Source organism: Heliconius melpomene, chromosome 14 (assembly GCF_056956725.1).
Source record: "Heliconius melpomene rosina isolate 202511_hmr_F chromosome 14, ASM5695672v1, whole genome shotgun sequence".
Classification (NCBI taxonomy): Eukaryota; Metazoa; Arthropoda; class Insecta; order Lepidoptera; family Nymphalidae; genus Heliconius; species Heliconius melpomene.
The window spans coordinates 3347582-3370967 of record NC_140402.1 but is presented as its reverse complement, the minus strand read 5'-3'; the positions used below and the strand labels follow the sequence as shown (position 1 = coordinate 3370967).

Genomic DNA, 23386 nt, shown 5'->3' with positions numbered 1-23386 from the left:
CTTGAAATAAAGCACGCTTTCAATTGCAGACTAATTATTCCAACACGAGAAACTCATTCCGTCTCGTCCGTTTTTACGTGTAAAGAGAGATTAGTGGACTTAAGCGACTCGCTCAAAGCGCCATTGTGATGCCTCGATAATGATGATACGTTAAGAAAAGTATTACATAGCCGCCGTCCGCCATAATGGTGAGTTGAAAAGGCGCATTTTATAAAATATCATTTGGATTCAACGCTCGTCGCGTCGGTGTGTCACAGACTCCCGCTTATGAATAAATTACGGTGGTACATTAATTTATTGATTGTTATTCAAATTGGGTTTCTCAATCGGTGGTTCGAGTTGGTGATGCGGCCCGTTTCGCTTTTTGTTGCCATATGAAGTTTTTAGGTTGTAACGAGTCAATGACGAATATGTATGACGAAAAATTGTTTTCTGAATTCTCGATATTCTGAATAGATGTTTGTGCTCGCCATTTGCGTCATTTAGATTGGTTTAACGCTCGTATCTAATGATATTGTTATATCCACGCTAGGTGTACGTTTGATTGACAAGTGGGGAATTCGACAAATTGTTATTGTAATTTATTATTCGTGTGATTGTTTGTATAATATATATAAAATAATGTTTTAATAATATATTAGCGGCCTTGATTATTAGTGCGAAATGAAAATATTAAATATGGGTTTTTCTTGTTGTTGACTTTTGAACTGTCAAAGAATTTGATTGTACTTCTTAAATTTGAATATCCTTGAGATTGAAAGGTACACACCAAGCTGTTAGTACACCTACCACTTTACTAACTGTTTTTTTTATATAAAAAAGAACAATAAATAATAGATTCTCCACTAAAATAATTAATAACAATGACGCGATATACAAAATATATATCATTATAAGTATAAACATAATATAAAACATATACAATTATACACCGAGACAAAACGTTGCTAATTTTATTGCTACGTTTACGACTTAACAATAATAAAGTTTAGGTACAATATTAATATTAATATAATAATAATAATAATATGAAGAGAATAATTATCGGCCGCCATATTGATTTGCGGTTCGGCCATCTTCGTTTTTGTGACGTTTGGTCAACGTACGTATATTATTGTAACGTCGCATGTTTTTAATGACAAAGAAACTTTTTATTATTTTATCGTTCGCTCGTTTCTCTAATTGTTAAGTGGACGTGTTTTTAATATGAAACGTTTCGAGTGGAGGTTCTTTTATCGCGTATGCTAATTAACTTGGTCTCTTTATTATGTGTGGTGCGGCCTGATTCGTATTGGAAATCGATGGGAAATCGTTTCAGTCGTTAGTTGTAAATGAAGTTATAATTGTTTGATTATATCGTTGTTTTGAGATTATTTATCTTTTATTTTATGGTAATGAATGAGGCCAGGCCATGATATTTTTGCTCTGGTGTCGACGCCAAACGCAGTGCGGAGGCAGCGGAGTGTCTTAACACTAGTATCTTTACAGCGTACGTAAGTAAATAAATAACAGCAAATCATTGATTATTAATTATCTCTTATTATTTAAATAAATGTTATTTATATAGTGGTTTAAGAGTGGAGATACTATTGCTTATTTCCGTTTGGTCAAAGCGGCCAATATTTATTTCTTAAATCAACCCTAAAATGCTGTCGGTGGGGTACAATTTTAACTCACTATCAGATTTTTTATATTTATAGTCTATAAAGATGATAGTATCTTATTATTTAATTAATTCAATTATATATTCAATAAAAATATTAAAATTATAATAGAAACCATCCTTATATTGTATTAAATGTAAATTAATATAACCCGAATAACAATGATCAATTCATTGTGTAAATCAGTAGCAACAGCTCGTTTTAAGCGCCTTTTAAGCTTGCTTTCCACCGTGCTAAGCCAAGATATACCCATCAAATCTCAAGAAAAACTAACAAAACCTAAGAAAGTATATCTACGACAATTCTTTTTATCAATATTTGTTTTATAATTTCTATTGAGGAAAAACTATTAATAATGATTTCAAACCTGAACTATTGGAAAATCCAATTACATATTGCTAAGTATTTCAGTAAACGGTAGAATTAGCGTCGTATATCTAAGTAGAGTAACGGAATGTCCATAAAACAGTTATTGTTTCTGATAATGCTATCTATAAAATATATTTTGTATTGACAATGGATCTATAAAATATGAATAAATTATGTATTTGTCATATTTTATGACTGAAACAGTGTATTACGCCATATTTTGAAATTTGTTTAGATTGAAGTAGAAATTATTGTAAGGATATTTAATATTATTATGAAAAAACTTAGTTATAATATATTTCTTAATTATTAATGTTTGTTTATCTTATTATCGTTATTAATTAAATAAAATCTCTAAGTATAATAGTTTTTAATGAAACTCTTTATTTACCCGTGAAATGGAATAAGCCCTATAATGACTGGCAAGTTCAGCTCTATTAGACTTGCTGATACCACCGGTGGGGTCCCCGTAACCTCTTGTGTTTGTCAATATGGGTACACGTCGGGAAGGTTGACTTGTGTTTTATTATGGAAATTAAATATAAACCCTTTTTTTTATAACATTAGTATTTTATATAAAAAAATAAGATATTATTACTCAAAAGTAGAATGTTTTATTAAAAGTTATAATATAATTTATATGATATATCTGACAGAGTTTTCTGCTTAAAGATTGTTGTGATATTTTTTATAACCTCGCATATATCACCGTAGGCAGAGGGAACCCAGTATTGAAACTCCGTTTCCCACTTACGTCGAATTTTTCAAAGCTTTATGTGTTGAGTTGTGGAACCGAACACCGCGCTTTTGCCTTGATGCAAGAGCGAAAAAAAAGAGCGAAGAGATGAATATATTAATAAATAATAAACCATTCTCACGAATGGGTATCGAACTGACAACCATCACGACGGCCTCAATTATAGTATTTATTCAATTAATTGATATAAACAATCGAACAGGCCCCCCATATAGGTTCAAGCCCCGCGTCACGGATCCCGCCCCCACTATTTACCTTCTCCACTCGAAGTAATGTTGTCACACAATTGCTTTGTCTTGTGTGGTCCCGTAAATACAGTAGCCATTTCTGACTGGAGTACTCTTTGAGTGAACTGGAAATTATTTCTTTTAAAAAAGTATTTTAAAATCATTATACTATTGATTTTGATGTTTTGTTTTTATTATATAGATGTAGCTTTATTAAATATAAGTTATAATTATAAAAAATGTGTTTAAAATATTAGTTAATTTAATCCATACCTATATTATAAATTCGAAAGTAACTCTGTCTGTCTGTCTTTTACGCAGTCAGGGCCAAACCGCTAATTTAATTGTGATAAAATACTCATATAGAGATACTTGACGGTCGCGGGATAAACATATAGGATACTTTTTTTTCTCATATTAGTAATATTCTCGATATATACTAATATATTAAAATACTTATTAATTTGACATGCAATTTATTCCGCCATGTAAATAACAACCGTAGCTATGAGACCGTTGCTAAGCAACGATTTGCAAAGTTTTTGTTAGAAAACGTCACCCAAAATGAGCTTGCTTAACGCATCTCTCTATTGAAAACTGAAAATAATTTCATAAATATATTTAACAAATATTCGTATAGTTCAAGCGGGCGTAGCCGCGTTCGGGTCCACTAGTAATTTTATATCTAAAACGATGTATAAATAAATAATTTACAACAGTAAGAGAAAATATAAAATCTTTAGTTTAAAATTATATAAAATATATTATAAAATTATTTATCTCAAGGTGTTTTCAAGCATCGCAACGTCCGTCAGTTCGTAGAACCCACTAACTTGGTGGCACCACGCCTCTTCCTGTGAACAAACTTAATATTTTATAAAATAATATCTACATATTTAAGTATATTGTATCATTTGGGTGTGTTGATATTGTCAAAATGGCGATTTGATAATGTAATAGATAACTATTATTATTAAAAAGATTTTAGTTGTGTGTTATATTTGAAAAAAAAAATTGAGTTTACGGTCAGTACATGCTTCTTTCTAAATATATTTTTTATTAAATATTACATTACAGGCACGTGGTCCGTACTTTTTTTAATTTTTTTCTTAATTATCAGCTTTAATTTTTTATTTATCTGCTACTTAGATAAATATAAAATTATATCTATTGTTTTTATTTTTGTGTATCTAATTTTAAACCGACTTCAATAAAGGGTTATCAATTCGACTTTTATTTTTTTATGTCTGTTACCTTAGAACTTTTGACTGGGTGAACTGATTTTGATAATTCTTTTTTTATTTCAAAGCTAGTGCTTCCCGTATGCTCCCATTTTAATTTAGTCCATTTCTGACAATGTCGTCTATGTGAAAAGTTAAATATGTGGAATAAATAAAGATTTTTTTCATTATAAATCTTAAAATATAATTAACTAACATTAAAATACAAGAGCTATAATAGAATTAACATGGAAATACTTAGCAGTACAACTCACAAGGGGTGGGCAGTCGCAATAAAAATGTAAATAACACTGAGTTACGTGCCAGAGGGTGTCCGCGGGTGCTGGCATCGCCTACGTCTTATGTTTATTCATTTACATTTAATTATTACTTACATTTGTTTATGTTTTTTTAAATGTATTTAATAATTTATTTATTATGAATGGAAAAATATAATTTTGTTGTAAATTGTAATACTTAGGACGTGATGGTTGTAAGTTCGAATCGCTGAAGGAGATAATTGTATTACTGGGGTCGATAAAGATACTTGTAAAATATATATATGTGACGAAAAATAAAGTAAAAAAAAATTACTCATGGTTTGCGTTGAGACACTACGTTCCCCACGCACCGTCCAATTTTCGAGATATTATGTATGGTATTAAGTGGCAGAACTCTACGTTTTGTTTACTAGAACCAGGAAATAATAATAATATATAAATAACTATTTAAAATTACTCACATATTCTTTTTTGGCATATCATCAAAAATTATATAATATATTTTGAGAAAGACATGAAAGTTAATTGTACTATGTAATCTACAAAAACCGTATTTTTTAACCAATATGAAAAAAAAACGCTCAAAGCTGCCCGAAGTCCCGAAGAAGTTTACTTTGTTCGCTAATGCATACCAGTGTTTTTTAAACCACCGATTATTTGGAGATTCAAATAAATATTGCTTCAGGTCTATCTATTAGCACGTGAAAAGGTTATGAAGGTATAGGCTTCTAAGAAAACATTATAATATTTCTTTATATGTACACTTATATTTATTTTATTTACTTTTTTGTGAAATTCAACTCAAATCAACTGTTTCAAGAAAGAGGAAATTAAATTATACAGTTTCTGAGTGGAAATCGAACCCGCAACCGTCGCGCTTGTTAGACGCTTTGCTGATAATATAATTAACTTAGAATCCACTTATCATGGATCTTTAAAGGTACCTTTTAGAAAATTTGGTTAAACCAACATCCTCAATTTTTTGATGGCGTGACACTAATTAAAACTAAACGTACGCGATATGAATTAATTAATTATTAATTTAATAAGAAAAAGAAGAATTTAAGAAATTAAAATGTCATACATCTGATAATTAAATAAAAATATTAATAATATAAATTTCATAAATTATATATCTATGAATGAAAACGGCATCTCAAGATCGATCTCAGACTTGAGAGCGATTTATAAATACGAGCCTAAGTAGTGCCACTGCCACGAGATATCCCTAGTCGTAAAGTAGTAAGTGGTGTGTTGTTCTAGGGATGATGACGGCGAGCGTGTGTGGTCCCAAAAAACCCTTTTCGTATTATATAAAAAAATAAACAAACGATTTTTATTCTTATGGCTTAGAAAATAACATCCTTTTTAGTAGAGGCCAGTCATGGCGCAGGGGACCAAAGTGTGATTGTAAAAGCGACAGTTTCTAAGTTCGATTCTGATTCGGGGAAATGAATTCAATATTTCCATTTTCTTCGTTCTTGTGTCGAGTATCCAGAATTCCTCCAGAATTTGGCGGAGAATAGGGAACGGAGTGTCTTAACTTTAGGTTCTCTCTGCCTATCTTGCTGTTTGCGGGATAGAGCGTGACAATAAAAAAATATTAATATACATATATGGTAAAAAAATGAAAGTGTTAGACTTTTAAGACTTTTGATCTGGTTTCGATTTCAATCCTATAAGGCATATTAACATTTGTAAATGTAAATTAGATGCGAGCGTTTTGCGCCAGACGTCGCGTGGGCGCTCCATTGTTCCGTGAAATACTGATGTGTTGCAAATATAATTAGATTATCTTTAAATTTTGTGTATAAAGTTTAACTATAAATTAAGTATGGGATTTTAATTATTTTATAAATATATTGAACTAGCGGCCCGCTCGCGGTTACACCCGCGTGAACTATGTTATTATTAGTTTCTGTCTCCATGACTACGTCCTAGTGACGTCTATGCAAAATTTGAGACTCCTAGCATTTGTAGTAACGAAGTTTCATACAAACTTTCAACCCCAAAAACAACCCCTTAGAAGTAGAATATTGCAAATTCCCGTCTTAGCATGCACCTACGTCCTATAAGTAACTCGTATGTAAAATTTGAGATTCCTAGCACATGTAGTTTCTGGGATTTCGCGATGAGTGAGTGATCTTTCGATTTTATAAATATATTGAACTAGCGGCCCGCTCGCGGTTACACCCGCGTGAACTATGTTATTATTAATTTCTGTCTCCATGACTACGTCCTAGTGACGTCTATGCAAAATTTGAGACTCCTAGCATTTGTAGTAACGGAGTTTCATACAAACTTTCGACCCCAAAAACAACCCCCTAGAAGTCGAATATTGCAAATTCCCGTCTTAGCGAGCACCTACGCCCTATTAGTAACTCCTATGCAAAATTTGAGATTCCTAGCACTTGTAGTTTCTGAGATTTCGTGATGAGTGAGTGACCTTTCGATTTTATATATATAGATGAATGAATTGAATGATGAAAGCAAAGATTAAGGTCGTAGTGGTGCAACGTGTGCGATTGTAAACGCGAAGGGTGTAGGTGCAATTCCCACTCGAGGATGATTTATTTAATATATTTATACCCTGATACCCTCTTCTCCTTTCCATCAGCAGAGCACTAGACGTAGGCTGGGGTTTCACCCATATGTTATCGATGTGCCTGCTTCTCGTACGCAGCGCTTCGCCTTCACTTTCCTTATAAGAACAGCTAAGGAGTGGAACTCCCTGCCTGCTCAACTGTTCCCCGTTAAATATAACCTGACCGTCTGCAAGGAAAGAGTGAATAGACATTTTCTGGTTAAGCATGCTCCACCATCGTTCGCATCGTCACTTACCACCAGGTGAGATAGCGGACAAATGCTTACCCATCTTCAATAAAAATAAAAAAAAAAATTTCCTCGCTCTGGTAACAAGGCAAAGCGTGGCGTTAAATTCCACCACTCATCAAGCAATGCTTTGAGAAGGGCGGAAAGTGGGCCTACCCTACTAAACATACGGGGCATTTAATATTGGACTAAAAATTAGAACGTCACGCCAAAATCAAACGGTCTGGGAACGCTAAATCGAACCCACAACCATTGTCCTAAAACCGCCCACCCCCACCACACCACTATAAACATCATTTAAACAGCACAACAGTTTATTACATTTCAATAAGTCCACAAGACGACAGCCATTAATAAGCTACCGACATCGACAGTCCAACCTGACAGGTGGTTATCGCGTTATCTAGCGGAAACACGGTGCTCGCTCTGCGGCGTTAAACGTCAAAATATTATTTTGATTTAGTGCCCCTTTCGTCGAGCACCGCATTGATGTATCATTTATTCGGAGCATGTGAGCATTGGTATTTTTAAAGAAATGATCTTACTTTCATGTCATAGTGGTTGAAATTATTCATTAATTATTGTGTTCGATCCGTATTTTGTGTTATCTGATTTGGATGAGGTATTTCTTTGATATATATGTGGGTAATAAGAAATAAAATATTAGATTAATTAAGTTTGAGGTTATGGGTTCGATTCCCATTCAAGGAAATTAAATATTATTCCGGTGTCTAGGCAAAAAGTGGCGTTGAGTTTCTCCACTCAACTTGTAATGCCTCGAGAATTTAGCGGAGAGTTAACACTAGGTTCCCTTTGCCTATCCTGCTATATACGGGTTACATCGAGAAGATTTTTTTCAAATATTTTATAATTAAGTATTACTATAAATAAGGTCACAATATGTCAATAGATTTGTAATTACAAAATGGAAACTAAGAACTTCTTTGCTTTTTTTGAGGGTATTTTAACAATCAAAACATTTAGACTTGACGTGTTAGTGTTTAGAATTAATAAAGGCAAATGCGTGTTAAGTCGCGATTGTTTGTAAATAGGATGCGCCCGCGCCGCGGGGTGCGGCTCTTTAATCGGAAACGAAAGTGTGACCCATTCATGTCTAAGCCTTTATTTTTACACACCGTCATTGGGGACCTAACTTACATATATAAATTTATTTAAATAAAAAAAAACAGCTTCACGCTCTATCCCGCACACACCAAGATAGGCAGAGGGAACCTAGAGTTAAGACATTCCGTTGCCCATTTTCCGCCGTATTTTGGAGGTATTGCGTGTTGACTGGCGGAACTTAACGCCGAAGAAATGGAAATATAAATTTAAATAAATATTTTATGAAATTAATATATATATTTTAAAATAAATTATTTTGTTGTTGCAGATTTGGAATTGCGGGATTAGTTTGAAAAGAGAAGTAAGCAGATACTAGGTATTACTATATAATAGAATAGAAAATTAACATTGTAGAAATCACGTTTACATTTAAACTAACTAACAGGAACTTTTTTGATATTATTAAAGTGTTATTTCACACTTAGAAAAGAAAAATACTTATTTAGAAAACGTATAAAATAATATTTTGAAAACGTATGGCTTAGGAGTCAGAGCGCTTGGACGGCTTCCAAGTGGCGTGGGTTCAAATCCCGTTCCGTTCAAATTTTTATACATTTTCTAAGTGAATTATTATATGAAGAATTGATACCCAAAGTAAACAGATCTATATCTAAACTAATATTATACTTGTTCTCTTCTAATTACATACTTTTCACCTTGAGGGCGAAGCCGCAGTTAAAAGCTAGCTTTTCTAAACCAAAAATCAACTTCTAAATTTAATTTTACTTGTAAAACTTATTCGAATGATTAAATATGATATCTCGTCAATATCCCCCACAAAAAATATCATCTCGGTAATCTTTGTATCTCATATAAATCATAATAACGATTTAGATACATGAATCGTTTTGATTTATTTGGCGTGGGCCGATGTGAATAAACCTATATATTATTAACATAATACAATGATGGTTGACGGATCTGGCAGGTACCATCAGAACTATACAAGAGTATAATTCGATTCTGCTTGCGCAATTTCGAGAATCAATTCTAAATAAAGTTTCTTTAGGAATTATAACTGAGGAACTACGTTGCGACTAGAGCAATCTAGCGACGGTTGTAGGTTCGATTACCAGTAGAGGAAATGTACTAGTAAATTTTCTCGGTAACCTCAGTACGGAAGATCTTGATAGTTATTGAATAGGTTCCTTCTGCCTACCGCGGGAAAAAACGGGAAGCGAATGCAAGTAAGAAATAGAAAATTAAACTAATCCTTCCAAACGGCGAGAAATTACTCTAATAACATGCTTATAGATGGTTGACCAATTGACCTCTATTTCGTAGTTATGAAATTAAGAAATATCTTTCATTAATTAAGAATCTTTAATTATTTATTCTTCTTAATTACTTGAACATTGAATTATTACAGGCTTTGTTTTCATCTCTTATTAAAATTTTCAATTACACCTTTTACATTTCCAATACATTACATAGATTTAAATCAAAGTCCTAGTTTTTAGTTCTTTTTTGATTATGCTAAATAAATCGTGGGCATATAATTTAATTTGCATAATTAAACTATCTTCTATAACTTCTGTCCACGACGATGCCTTGAATCCAGTACCTTGCATCCAAATACAAAAAACATTAAAAAAAAATAACACAATTGTATAATCTATCTCCCTTAACAGACAGACAGAATGTCACGTCCTAAATAAAAAAAATCGTATCGTCAATATTAAAAGGCTTTTTTTTGTTTTATTTAAATCACATTTGGTCGCTATCGGGAAGGGTTCGTATTGATTTTGTATGTTTGTCTTGATGGGCGACTTCGAAGGCTAACGTAAACTTGGCTGATGCGTTCATTTCTTTTTCTGTTGAAATTTCTGTTGAGACACGCTCATTACCAGTTTACCTTTTGTCAAGTTGATTATGTCGATAAGAATATTATAAATGTAATAAAAACCGTATTATTTTGATTAACATTATGATTTTTAAGTAGATTTCAAAGAAATTTAAATTTTCAAGCAGCAATTATGACATTTTATTATTAAACTAAAGTTTTTATTAATATTTACGAGTAAAATCTTAATTTTCAAAACCAATGGTTTCAGTTATTAAATATTTAAAATATCTATGTACCTCCTAACATTATAATTAAGCATAAGTAATTTTCAACGCTATAATAAAGATATACCTATTAACTGTTATTAACATATATTTAATTCAACTCTACAAGCTCGAAGTCAGCCAGTCGAATCGATGTCAGTCAAAGGTATTCGAATTAAATTAATGATGTCGATAGTCGATAGGCGACAATACACTACCTACTGCCCGACATCCTCGGCACGTGATTGATAACGAGTCTGCTCCTCTCTTACTGATGCTTCGGGTGCAAGAGATTTATAAACAGAGCCTTGTTATTTAAACGATTATGAGATATGATACTGTCAATGTGCAATTTTTTGTGTTAGCTTCGTTCGTAACGGGAAGCTAGTGTTTAGACACTCCGTTCCCCTATTTTCCGTCGCATTTGAGGCTTTTGAATTCAACCAAGATACAATTTACTGACCGAATTCTATTAAATCTTATGCAAAATTTCAGACAATAGAAAAATTCTTAATTAAACATAGATTCTTTTAAGCTTTACGCTGTATCTCGCATAAAGAAGGGTAGGCAGAGGGAACCCAATGTTGGCAAAGGAACCCAAAGACACTCCGTTCCCTATATTTACTGAATTTAACTCAAAAACACAGTTACAAAGCCATCCATTTCGCCATGTGACCTATCTGCGGTTAAAGCATGAGTTTCCTGGTCCAACTTTACGAGGACCACAAAACCTTAGTAATTAAAGTCGGTGTAACCTTTAACGATACACCACAGGCCATTGTCTCTTACGGAATCAACAACAATGTAAACAGATAATTGTAAAACCATTTATTACTGTAGGTAGCAGTTTTAATTACCTATAAACCTATATTTCTAATACCTATTCGTTTCTTATAATGTGGAACTCAATATTTGTTAAATTAGCTAAGCAATTGCTTGAACTTCTTTTTGATGATGTCTCTTCTGTTAGAAGAAAGAAGAAAGTAATAAGAAAGGATTTACGAAAAAATAAAATTTTGATACACCTAGTGAGACAGGAAATCACGCCTTTTAAATACGTTTTCTACAATTTATGGTACAAAAAATTGCGTTGAGGACTCGAGGAGCTCAGTTGAGGAGTATATAGTCTCTAGGGTTACACGAGGACTTGAGGAGCATATAAGCTCTACAGTTACGTTCGAATTTAATACGTTTCTAAATAATTTCCTTTGTATATGAAAAGTTACATGAAGGGTTTCGCAATTCAACGTAGCACTTTATTATACCATAGAAATATCATCTACATTTAATATTTTATAATATAAGGCTTCTGTCTGAAGTGAAATAGGTAAACTAAGCAGGTTGCTTAGTCAGTATTTAATTTTTGATAGTCAACTGAACTCTTGTTGACGTTTTATTATGCATATATTACTATTATTATTTTTATTATAAACTAGCGACCCGCCCGCGGCTTCGCCTGCGTGAACTACGTTATTATTAATTTCTGTCTGCAGTACCTACGTCCTATGAGTGACGTCCATGCAAAATTTGAGACTCCTAGCATTTGTAGTAACGAACTTTCAACCCCAAAAACAACCCCTTAGGAGTCGAATATTGCAAATTCCCGTCTTAGCGAGCACCTACGTCCTATAAGTAACTCCTATGCAAAATTTGAGATTCCTAGCACATGTAGTTTCTGAGATTTCGTGATGAGTGAGTGACCTTTCGATTTTATATGTATAGATTAGTTTAAACCTCACATTGTAGCATTCGTCGATATAATCCATTTATCATTTAGTAATGCTGAGATACATCAATCCCATTACCTTATCTCCATCTCATGATGTCAGAATTCTAACCACATCATTGCTTTCCACAAAACATGACATCTTTTGTTCAAATACAGGAATACCACTTCCGTTCTCTTCATATATAGCTATACTTTGTACAAATGAAAACTACACCAGTTATCTTTACAAATTTGTTTTTCCTGAGAAATAGCAATAGGAAATAGTAGAATTCGATGGTCCCTAGGTAAAATATGAATCGTGAGAAATCGCAAACGTTTCTGTTGCTCCTTTAGATACGGTGAAGAAGCTTTTAAATTATTAGCAACTCTATTAATAAATAAGAAATTTGCAACTTTTCATCGTGCCCTAATTTGGCAATGTCTAACTGGACGTGATGGTTGATGGTTAAATCTTCACATGGAGAATTCTTTCTATTTCAAAAGTTTACACCTGAACACTAAATACTTAAAAAGGCCTCTTTTCTGTATTATAAAATTAAAATAACATTTTTTACATATTATCAAGTTAATAATTGTAATTAATAGAAATTTTAGTATGTCTACCATTCTCTACAAGCCATATAACAATAAATTAACAAGTTCAGTTCATTAATGAAGAGATATTAATTTGACCCAAAATTATTAGAAACTTGTCTCTCAAAAGTAAACGCAGTCGAGTACTTAATGGTTTCGCAGATTTGCGATTTTACTCTTCCTAATGACTCACTACAAATACGCGAGAATCACAAAGGCTTTATATCCAATGATGGCTGTTTACGGGTTATGGTAATGTAAACAAAAGTAAACCTTGCACGACCAACTCATGTTTTACACAATTTTTAAGATATGCGTCATTTTGATTACTTACAATAAAAAAAATGAGGCCGTCTTGGCGCAGCGGTTGCGGGTTCGATACCCACTCGAGGAAGAGAAATATTTATTTACGTTTATATTTCCATTTCTTCGCTCTGGTGTCGAGTCAATCTCAAATCAAATTCTGCCAATCAACATGCATTGCCTCCAGAATTCGGCAGAAAGTGGGGAACGGAGTGTCTTAACACTAGGTTCCCTCTGCGTACCCTGCTGCGTGCGGGATACAGCGTGAAGCTGATTCACTTACAATATATCAATATACATTCAATATTATTTTTTATATGAGTAATGTCAGTTTGTCAATCCACTTAGCAGGACGTTAGGTGCATTTACTTCGTATACGACATGTTACATTTTAAGGTTCCTCGAAATGTCACCCCGGCACAGCACGTAATAAAAACGATCGATTATTACCTATTTGTGTGAAAAGCGGAAGGAATAGAGTCAGTAAAGGAGGTACAGGCACGAGCCGCGTTCAGGCCAGCGCGACGCGTGAGAAACGTCAATATTTAGACACCTCGCGTTGCTACGCTTCGAAATTGTCTCAACGATTTCGATATTTTCCAATGTCAAATATTATGTTAATATCTGGACGGACCGATGACGATGTTCCGGTACTCTATTAATTGGTCATCGTAGTTGTTTGTCTTGCGTCATCCGATGTCTCCGTAAACATATTCATCTCGATCGTAAGTAATTGGTAAGACAGGTCTTTATTTGCGCTTTCTACGCATAAATAAATATGTATAAAGGTATATTAACGTCGTATCTGGCACGCGTCAATCAAACGTAAAACACCATCCACCATTTTGAATCGTACACAATAGTGTCCGCCATTTTGGTGACAATAATTAACAGATAGAGATCTTTGACGGTACGCTTTCTAGTTTTTGTTTTTAAAAATAATTATCATCACAAAAAGCGACACTATGTCTCGCTTACGGTGTTTTGAATAATAAACGGTCTAATTCTAATACGGTTTAGAGAATAATATGAGAATAAGGTTAGGTTAGGTAACAGGTTCAATTTGCTCACACATAATAACGCTTTTAGTTGGCTCATAAAATCATAAACTAAAAGAAATTACTCATTTTTTCTTTAAAACAATCTACAATCATAGACGACATAATCTACTCCGGCCCTTGCCAATCTTTAGATGAAGCTGAATAGTCCACGGTTGACGCTGAAAAACATTTTAGCGAAGCATTTGAAGCGTTAAACAGCTGTAAGCATGAGTTAGCGGCGCGTCCACGGCGTGCGCTGTGATGTGTGCCGGTGGCGGCGTCAGCCCGTCAATGGGTCAGGTTGTTTACCTCTCCTTATCACCTTTTGTTTTGCTTCAACTTGGCTCATTTCGAATAGTTCTAGCTTCCTACACAAGCTTTAGTATTCGCTAACACAAATATAACTTCTACGACCGAGTTATTCGTCAACGATTTCATTTAGAATATTTTAGACAAAGAAATTATAAAAAAAATATATGGATGGAATGTTGATATAAGATATCAGTGGAGATCGATCGAAGGACAACATTGAAATAGAAGAACCTGAAGTTATGGCTAACAATAAAAAGCATCGGAGGCCGATCGGCAATACAAGTCCTTGTGTCCACATTAGCATCTCGACGAGGAGTGTGTGCAAACAGCGAGGGTCATCTGATGAAATGTTCAAAGGCTTTTAGTTCCCGAGAATTATTAAATGCCACAGGATCGTAATGTAAACACGGCGTGTTTGCCGAGCCAAGAACCTGTTGCTTTGTCGACTTTTGATGCGTGCTTCGTCTTATTGGCGGTTATTTTATGCCAGCTAATGTTAATCTCTGCGGGTTTTAATATCGCAACATTGTGACTAGCTCGAAGAGAATCTCTTGCTAGGATATCCTTTTGTCCGCTTCTTTGTTCGGTTTTATTCATTTTTATGATCGCTCAAATAAAAATTCATAAAATAATCTCGCAAGATATAAAAATACTCGAGTTATTTGTTTTTTCTTTATTTAGGACGTTGCTATAGAATGTATACGTTTGTAACAAATATGCATACGTATTCGTACAATAAACAATTCCTTTGTATATTACGCAAACTTAAAGACAATTTTCCCTTCGGCCGCAACTGTTGAGTAAATGAATGTTGCAATTGCTATGTAAAATGACTGATATGTGGATATCTAGGCAAATACATAGTTCGGTCTAGGTAAACAGCAGGCAGCAGGGTTCCTGGTGCTAACTCTGTTAATATGTGGACAAAGCCTGTCGTGACGGATGCTGCTAATAAAAGTTCCTGGGAGCGAGGATGCGCGAACTATTTACATGGAGTTGCTTGCAGGGACTAAATTATTGTTCTTTTGATTTTTTATTCAGGTATAGGTAATTTGGTTAATTTAAAATTAACATCCTAATTTTTTTATTTGTTTTTGTGTAGCAGGGCAGAGCTCCCTACTTTCCGCCGAATTGTGGATTCGAATGGAAATCGAATCCACAACCAGTCGCATATATAGTCAATGACACGCTTGTGCCTCTACGCCGCGACTGGCCTATGGAAATATTTAAAAGGAATAATACAATTCATTATTATGAAATTTTAACTTCAGTTATTTAATACTCATTCGAAATTGTACTAAATAGATATATAAAAAATAAAAATAAATCAGCTTCACGCTGTATCCCGCACACAGCAGGGTAGGCAGAGGGAACCTAGTGTTAAGACACTCCGTTCCCTGTTGAGTGGCAGAACTTAACGCCGCGCTTAGCCTCAACACCAGAGCAAAGAAAATGGAAATATAAGCGTAAATAAATATTTCACTTCCCCGAGTGGGGATCGAACTCACAACCACGTAACAGTCACACCCTTGTGCCGCTGTGCCACAACGACCTAGATATATACTTAAAATAAATAAAAATAATATAATATCTAAATAGTAAAAATCACACTTTCCCAATGATATTTCTATCGACATTAACAACTTCACGTTCAATATTTTATTATGTATATTTGCTGTCCGCACCAAACACCACATCTCTCATTACAAGTTTCTATTTGATTACAAGTCATAAAAGCTATTCGAATAGAGACGATTACGATTTCTATCACAAGTATTAGATACTTTGTATAAAGGCGAAGCGATTTCACTAAAACCTATATATCATCTATTAATGTTATTAAAGTGTATGTATGTTTGTCTGTTACGCCTTCACGCCGAAACTATATATGAAACATTGTACACATATTCTTATAGGTATTAGAAAGGATATAGGATACTTTTTATTACAAAAAAAAAAAATTATCCTTAGTCTATAAGTATAACGAGCGAAACCGCGTTTAGTCTCTAGTATTATTTTAGTATATAGACGACAAATGTCAACAATACTGTCTCGAATTAGGCTTCAATGTGCGTTGCCCTTAAATAAATTTATGACCTACGAGAAGCGCCTTATGTAATCTCTTCATATAAAAGCACTTCCCTTAAAGATATCTTATTCACTGGTAGTGTTCCATTTGTCTAACAAACATAGCTCTTAATTATAACACAATAAGAGTTCGTATTTAATACAATTTTTAAAGCGTTAATCAATGGTGTGTCCTTCTATTTATATTCAGTTAGTATTGGTTCGGGAATTTCAGAAAATTCTATCCTTTGTGTGCTCAAAGTGTAAGCGAGTCCGTTTTTAATGGTACCGATCGATGAATTCTTTCACTTTCGTTCTTTGTTTGGATAGAGTATTTAAAGAGGGTAGATAGACAATGATATATAGAAAAAAATACGTATGTTGCTTATTGCGTACCATTAAATGTTATGAACCTAGAATTTAATAACTATTTACGTTAAAAATTATATATAAATTATCATTTCTATGAAACTACAGTTAAATCTTTATTATAAAATCACGCGAGAGCGTCCAACAAAGCGATACGCGGTTGTAATTTTATTTGAGTTGACATTAGCGTACGTGCTAACTCTATCCTACTTATCGGTGCTCGCAACTGTTGATTTTTACAGTTCGTCACTCGGTAATAATAAATATAATAATATTTTACATGTTTACATACGCACGGACGGTCGTATAACCAATTCTTATTATATACTCACTTATTGATCTAAAATAAATGATAATAAACCAGCTTCAGGGAACTTAGGGTTCCCCAGTTATAGATATAAATTTTAATTGTTGGCCTAATTCTCTATTCCGCATGTAGCGGGGTTAGTGTTACCGCTCGCCACTTTCCACTGAATTCTAGAGGAATTGCGTGTTGAATGGCGGAGAAAATGAAAATATATACTAAATATTTCATTTTCTCGAGTGGGGATCGAAACCACAACCATTCGTGCTTACAGTCACACGCTTGTGCTCCTGCACCACGACTGGCCCCATTGATACTGATAAAAACGTTTAAACCAAATTGCGGTCATCTTAAAAGTAAAAAAAAATGAAATTCAGTAGCATTCGGGAACCATGAGAAAGTTGAATGATATCATATTGTTATAAGGATCCTGGCTAAATTAAAATTTTTGAGGGTTCTCAACATTTTTTTTTTCATACAAAATTCTTTATTTTACAGTATAGGCTAGGATTATAAATATCTGGAAAAATTATAAAACTTACATAATATTTCGATTAAGACATCAAACAGTATATTAAATTATTTTACTTATAGATATTCCATAAAAGTTTTATTAATAATTTATTATTGCTATATTATCAATAATTAAATTCTTATGAGTAAATATAAAATGATGTCAACAATATTCTTATAGCAATAATATTTACCTTAGTATGACCTCAATGTTATCTTCAAATTAAATAAAAAAAAATCTGGAAACCGTCAACAAGTACGAAAGGACCCTAAACGAGGCGTTGCGGGAACCTCGCGTGTTCGTGCCAGCGTTTATCCGAATGAAACATTTCACCGATAATAACTCCACACAATATAATAATGCGAATAATAAATAAAAATGGAAATAAAATAATAATTTTAATGTCGTAATTGGGGCCGCGGGCTGGCGGCGACCGCGCTCGTTTCGTATCTGATTATTCGCTACAATTTCGTTATATTGATTCTTATGGTACTTTAAGTACTTTGGTGCAGGACTGGTTGTTCGTAGTGGAAGTTTTACCGCAAATTTTTGTGTTAATTTGTATTTCCTTCAAAAGTATGTATTTACAAACAAGTATTGGAACTAAACATGTTATTGAAGTGGTGGATGGCTTTGATTCGCTTTTCCTAGAAGCACAAGTTCAATTTATTTTTAAGAATAATTTGTATACCTATTTTTATTTCTAATTGACGCTGTGTCAGAGATAACCTGGAAATCCATTGTTAAGACAACCCGTTCCCGTTAAAATATTCCCGTTCCTTACTTTCCTCTGAACTCTGAAAGCATTGCGTTAATTAAGTGGCCTAACTTAACACCGCGCTTTGCCTCTTTACCAGGGCGATGATATTAAAATATTTCATCTCCTCGGGAAACCAACCCGTGGACTTGTACCGTGCACCACGACTGGCCTGAATTACATATTAGAATATAAAATTGCATAATAGAATAAATCGTTAGTGTTTACACAAATTTGTTTCATTTTTAAATTATGTCACATTTTGAAGAAAATTTCCAAATACCCTCAAAAGAACAAATCGGCTATTTCCAGATTACCTGCTATATTAACAAACATACCCAATAGACACTTCATTAGTTACAATGTTCCAGCACCATAAAATAATATTTCAGATCACTTTGAACCGGCGGTGACAATTTGAGGCGTCGTTAAGACACGCTTCAGGTCCCCCGCCATATGTTATAGATGTCGTTATCGCGTACGAGGTACCTATAGGTTTATTTGCGAATAATTTTGTCGACTTAGTGCCTCGGGCGGAGTGTTTTGTGTAACCGCAGAAACAAATTATGGTTGATTTTGGATTTTCTTAATTTTCTTTATTGGTATAATTAATTATTTCTTTTATTCTTGGTTACCTACATATACGAGCTTATTATCTATGTATTAAAATGATTGATATATTTCATAGAGGCTGTATGTGACTTTGAGAATTTTCACTCAAAGAAATTAATATTTAAGATTTTTATTTCTTATCTCTGGTGTGGAGGATGCGTTCCGTTATTCAACACGTAATGCCTCCAAAATTCGTCGGAAGGTGGAGAGCGGAGTGTATTAACACTAGCTTACAGCTTGAATGTACAAATGGTTATTATTAAAATAATATTAATTAATAGAAGCTAAGAAATAATCGCGAATGAAAAAGGAAAACATTGTCCATCGAGGTATCCATCTAAATGGTGTATTTAGAATAACGTCGTACGTGATACTACGTTAACGATTAATGGCTGGTGGCCTCAATGCTGTTCACTGGAATACATGAAATTTAATATGGACACGTAATTTCGATATTTGCTATCGAATTCTAAAGTTATTGTAATATTCTATTTTGCTAAAAATACTTTACAGTATTGACAAATTGATAATCTTTTTACTTGTGGGTAATTAAATAGCTAATTAAATATTCATATATGTTAGCTTCACGCCATATCCCGCAATTAACAAGAGGCAGAGGGATCTTGGTGTTAAGAGACTCTGGTAACCTACATTCCGCCCAAATTTACGAGATATTGTGAATTGACTGGTGGAAGTGTTATCAGAATAAGATAATAAAAAAATAACTTATTAATTGGGAATCGAACTCATAGTCGTCGCGATTACATTCAAGCACTGTGTCGCCGTACCACGACCGCTTCATATATGAGATGGGATCTATTTAGAAATTCAGCTTAATTGAAATATTTATTATATTTTCATTTCTTCGCCCTGATGTCGAGGCCAAAGCGCGGCGTTGAGTCCCGTCACTAAGTACACATTGCTTCGAGGATTCGGCGAGGAATGGTAGTGGAAACGGAGTGTCTTACCACTAGCTTTCTTCTGCCTAGTGCCTAACAAGAAATATACTTACATGTAAAAAATACATAAATTTCCTTTGTTATATCGAAGTCATATTTTTATCGCGAGTCGCTATAATTTTGCAATTTAAAAAACTTGGATTGTAAATACACGCAAGAGGACATTTGCAGGAAAGAGGGACATTTAATGAGGCTCGGGTTTCTTTTTTTTCTTTTTATATATAAATGACTGACGCCTCGCGACATTTATGAGTAATTACTGGTTGGAGTACATACAGCTAGTTCACACGACACCTGCCTCTTGGCTCTTTGGCTTGGATGTAATTGTGAAACACTTATAAAACTATGGACCATTTTAAATAAGAGCAAATGTATTTATTTCTGTGTGATTTTAATATCAGTTATCGAATTAGGGGTTGAAAATTTCAACCCCTAACTCAATTGTTTGCGTCTTTAAATCCCAAGATGTTATATTTAAAATATTTCTATAAAAACACATCCTAAAAAAATTGCAATTGTCATAATAAAGTAAAGCCAATATCTAACAAAAACTTATTTCTACAGTCAGCGCGGTCCGAAGGCGAGTCCTCCGGAGACCAATCGTGTGAGAGTTCAGACGAGGGTGTGGGCCGGGACGCCCCGGCCAACCATCAGCAGCCTCTGGCGCCGATGCACCAGCCCCATCCACCACATCATAACATGAACCACCATAGCACCATGAACCACCAAATGAATAACCACCAGATGAACCATACTCATCAGAGGAACTCGCCGCGGCCGATGGAACGCGAGTTGAAAGTGAGAGTAGCTATATTTATTGGAATTACTTATTCAGCTTTAGTTTGCTTACTTTTTGTCTTTGGTTACCTACTTTAGTTATAAGCTCATTCGCTCATTTTTGACCCTTTTCAATATTTTTAATTTCTTTTTTCTTCACGCTGCATCCAGTACATTGGCAGAGGGTACCTGGGGACGTTAAGAATTTCGTTCCCATAAAGACACTTCCGTACACTACTTTCCGCCATGATTTTCCTTTTCACTGTACTAAAATTTACCTGTATATCAAATAAGTAACTTACAAAATTGAAATAGTCCAGAAATTTCAAATTACATTATTTTTCAGCATAAAATATCGTAAGTCAGTACTTTCCATTGAATAAAACCAGAAACACTTCCAGGTGCGTGACGACTTCGAATCGCTGAAGACTTCATTACACCCTCACCTTTCGTCCTTGGCATCGTTGGCGCAAGGGGCACCCTTGTCCACCCCAAGCAGCGTGTTCGCCTTAGCCGGAGGAGGGAACTTCCCCTACGCCCCCCCTGCGTTCCTTGCCCCGGCACCGCCGCCCCCCGCCCAGCCTGCTGGGTCGGCCTCGTCTTCGTCCTCTGAAGGAAGCGCGGCTGGATGGAGCTTTGAAGAACAATATAAGCAGGTTCGTCAGGTATGTAGACTTTTTGCTAATTTATTTGAAAATATTGTTTTTGTGTTGCAATTGAAAAAATAATAATATTTTAATTTGTCTTAATAATTATTACCCTTTTTTTTATTTCGTTATTTAAATATCAAATTCATTAATTCTCTCCTCTACCCAAAGGCTGCCTTGAAGAGTCGCTCATTAAGCGATAAGGGCGAATTTTCTATACTGATTTATACATGATATTTATTTCTATTGTACATACAATAAATAGAATTTATTACTTCATTTTTATTTTTTACTTAATAACTTAACTAACTTAACTTACTGTAATTTAGTTACCAATACTACTTCCTTATAAATCGCTCATAAGCGAACTGGCACCTGTCAATCCACATAAAGCCCAGTAAATATTTACCCCACAACAACATAATCGCATTGGAACTGTTGAACCCCCTCGCAACCCCTCCATACGTTATTCATAACTTCCATTACATTACGCATAGGTACCCATAACCAATAAATGTATTTCTTTATTCGCTACATCGCCCCGTACCAGTTCTCTTTTGTTGGTCAACCCTGGGTTTTGCACTAACTAGGGGTCGAACTTGTTTCGATTGAATAATAATACTTTTGTCACCCCTTATAATTGCGGGTTGCCGGATAAATAGTCTATGCACTCGATTTCTGTATTGACATTTATACAAAGCTAACGACCAGCTCGCGTCTTCGTCCCCTTGGACAGTTCTATTATAAATTTATTTAATAAACAAAAGAAATATGGATGAATATGTGTTTATTTACGCATATTTAGGTTTTTTAGCATACTTATAGAGATCACTATTGAAGTCAATTAAACCAATAGTCCCTGAGATATCTTCTTCATCCTGGCTGCATTCATTCCAGCTTTAGGTCAGATCCCAGGATCTGCCTTCTGACTGAATCTACTCCACTTTGCACGGTCTTTAATGAACTCTTCCACTGTACAATATATTTTTGTCGATTGTTCTCCATTACAATATTATTTCTCCAGCTTTCACGAGCTTTCACGAGATGTGGGCATCGCTAACAAGCTGTTAAGTCTTTTATTATCAAAGAAAGAATAAAATTATCGGCTCTCATTGATCACGCCAGCATTATCTTGTTACATGTTAAGAATTAACGGAAAGAATATGTAAAACGTGTGTTTAAATTTACTTTTTTTATATTGAATAAGGTCTCCCATTCACTATAAGACAATACTCCAGTGCTCATTTTAAAAAGAAGGAATAAATATTTTATAATGGATAAAGCCTCCCATTCACTATAAGGCAGTTCTGCAATGCTCAATTTTAAAAAGAAGGAATAAATAGTCTGTAATTTGTATATTACGTAATTATTTCGAAAACAATTACGTGGAATTGTTTTCTGGAAAATTAGACGTTATTTGTGTTCTGTGAATTATGTAATATTGTTTTTTTTTTTTAATTTCAAGCTGTATCCCGCTATTTGCGGAAGAGGGAACTTGCGTGTTAAGACACTGTTCTGATAAGACACTTAACCATCACCCACTTTCTGTCAAATATTGGCATTACGTGTTGAGTGGCAGAACTTTGCCTCGTCACCAGAGCAAGGAAACCAAAATGTTACATAACCCCCAAATGGTAATCGAACCCACAATCGATCTAGCAACATTATATGTATTATTTAATAATAAATAGAGGAATTTACAGCATAACCAGTAAAAGTAAGTCAAACGTGGCGCCGTTCATGGTGGTCACATATGGCACAGTTTTCAGTAAAATTAACGTGTTTACTGCTTTTATCTTCGTCTTCGCGCTCTATACCTCACTTCAAAGGAGATAATATAATCGATTCCTTTGTACTGTCGATGTCGATACTTTATAAACGTTGTGACGGTAGGTCACG

At 34.2% G+C, this 23386-nt stretch overlaps 1 protein-coding gene across 5 annotated transcripts in view; it reads left to right on the top strand.

Moving 5' to 3' along the window:
• Positions 1-23386, top strand: part of LOC146531974 (protein dead ringer-like) — a 123424-nt gene that overhangs the window by 20634 nt on the left and 79404 nt on the right. For 2 of the 5 annotated variants that reach the window (XM_085197206.1, XM_085197205.1), the window contains exons 2-4: positions 8744-8776; positions 20628-20861; positions 21242-21505. In XM_085197206.1, the coding sequence (XP_085053332.1) occupies positions 8744-8776; positions 20628-20861; positions 21242-21505 (531 nt within the window). Of the gene's footprint in view, positions 1-8743; positions 8792-20627; positions 20862-21241; positions 21506-23386 lie in introns of all 5 variants that reach the window. The other 3 variants (XM_085197207.1, XM_085197209.1, XM_085197208.1) reach the window with 3 other exon arrangements.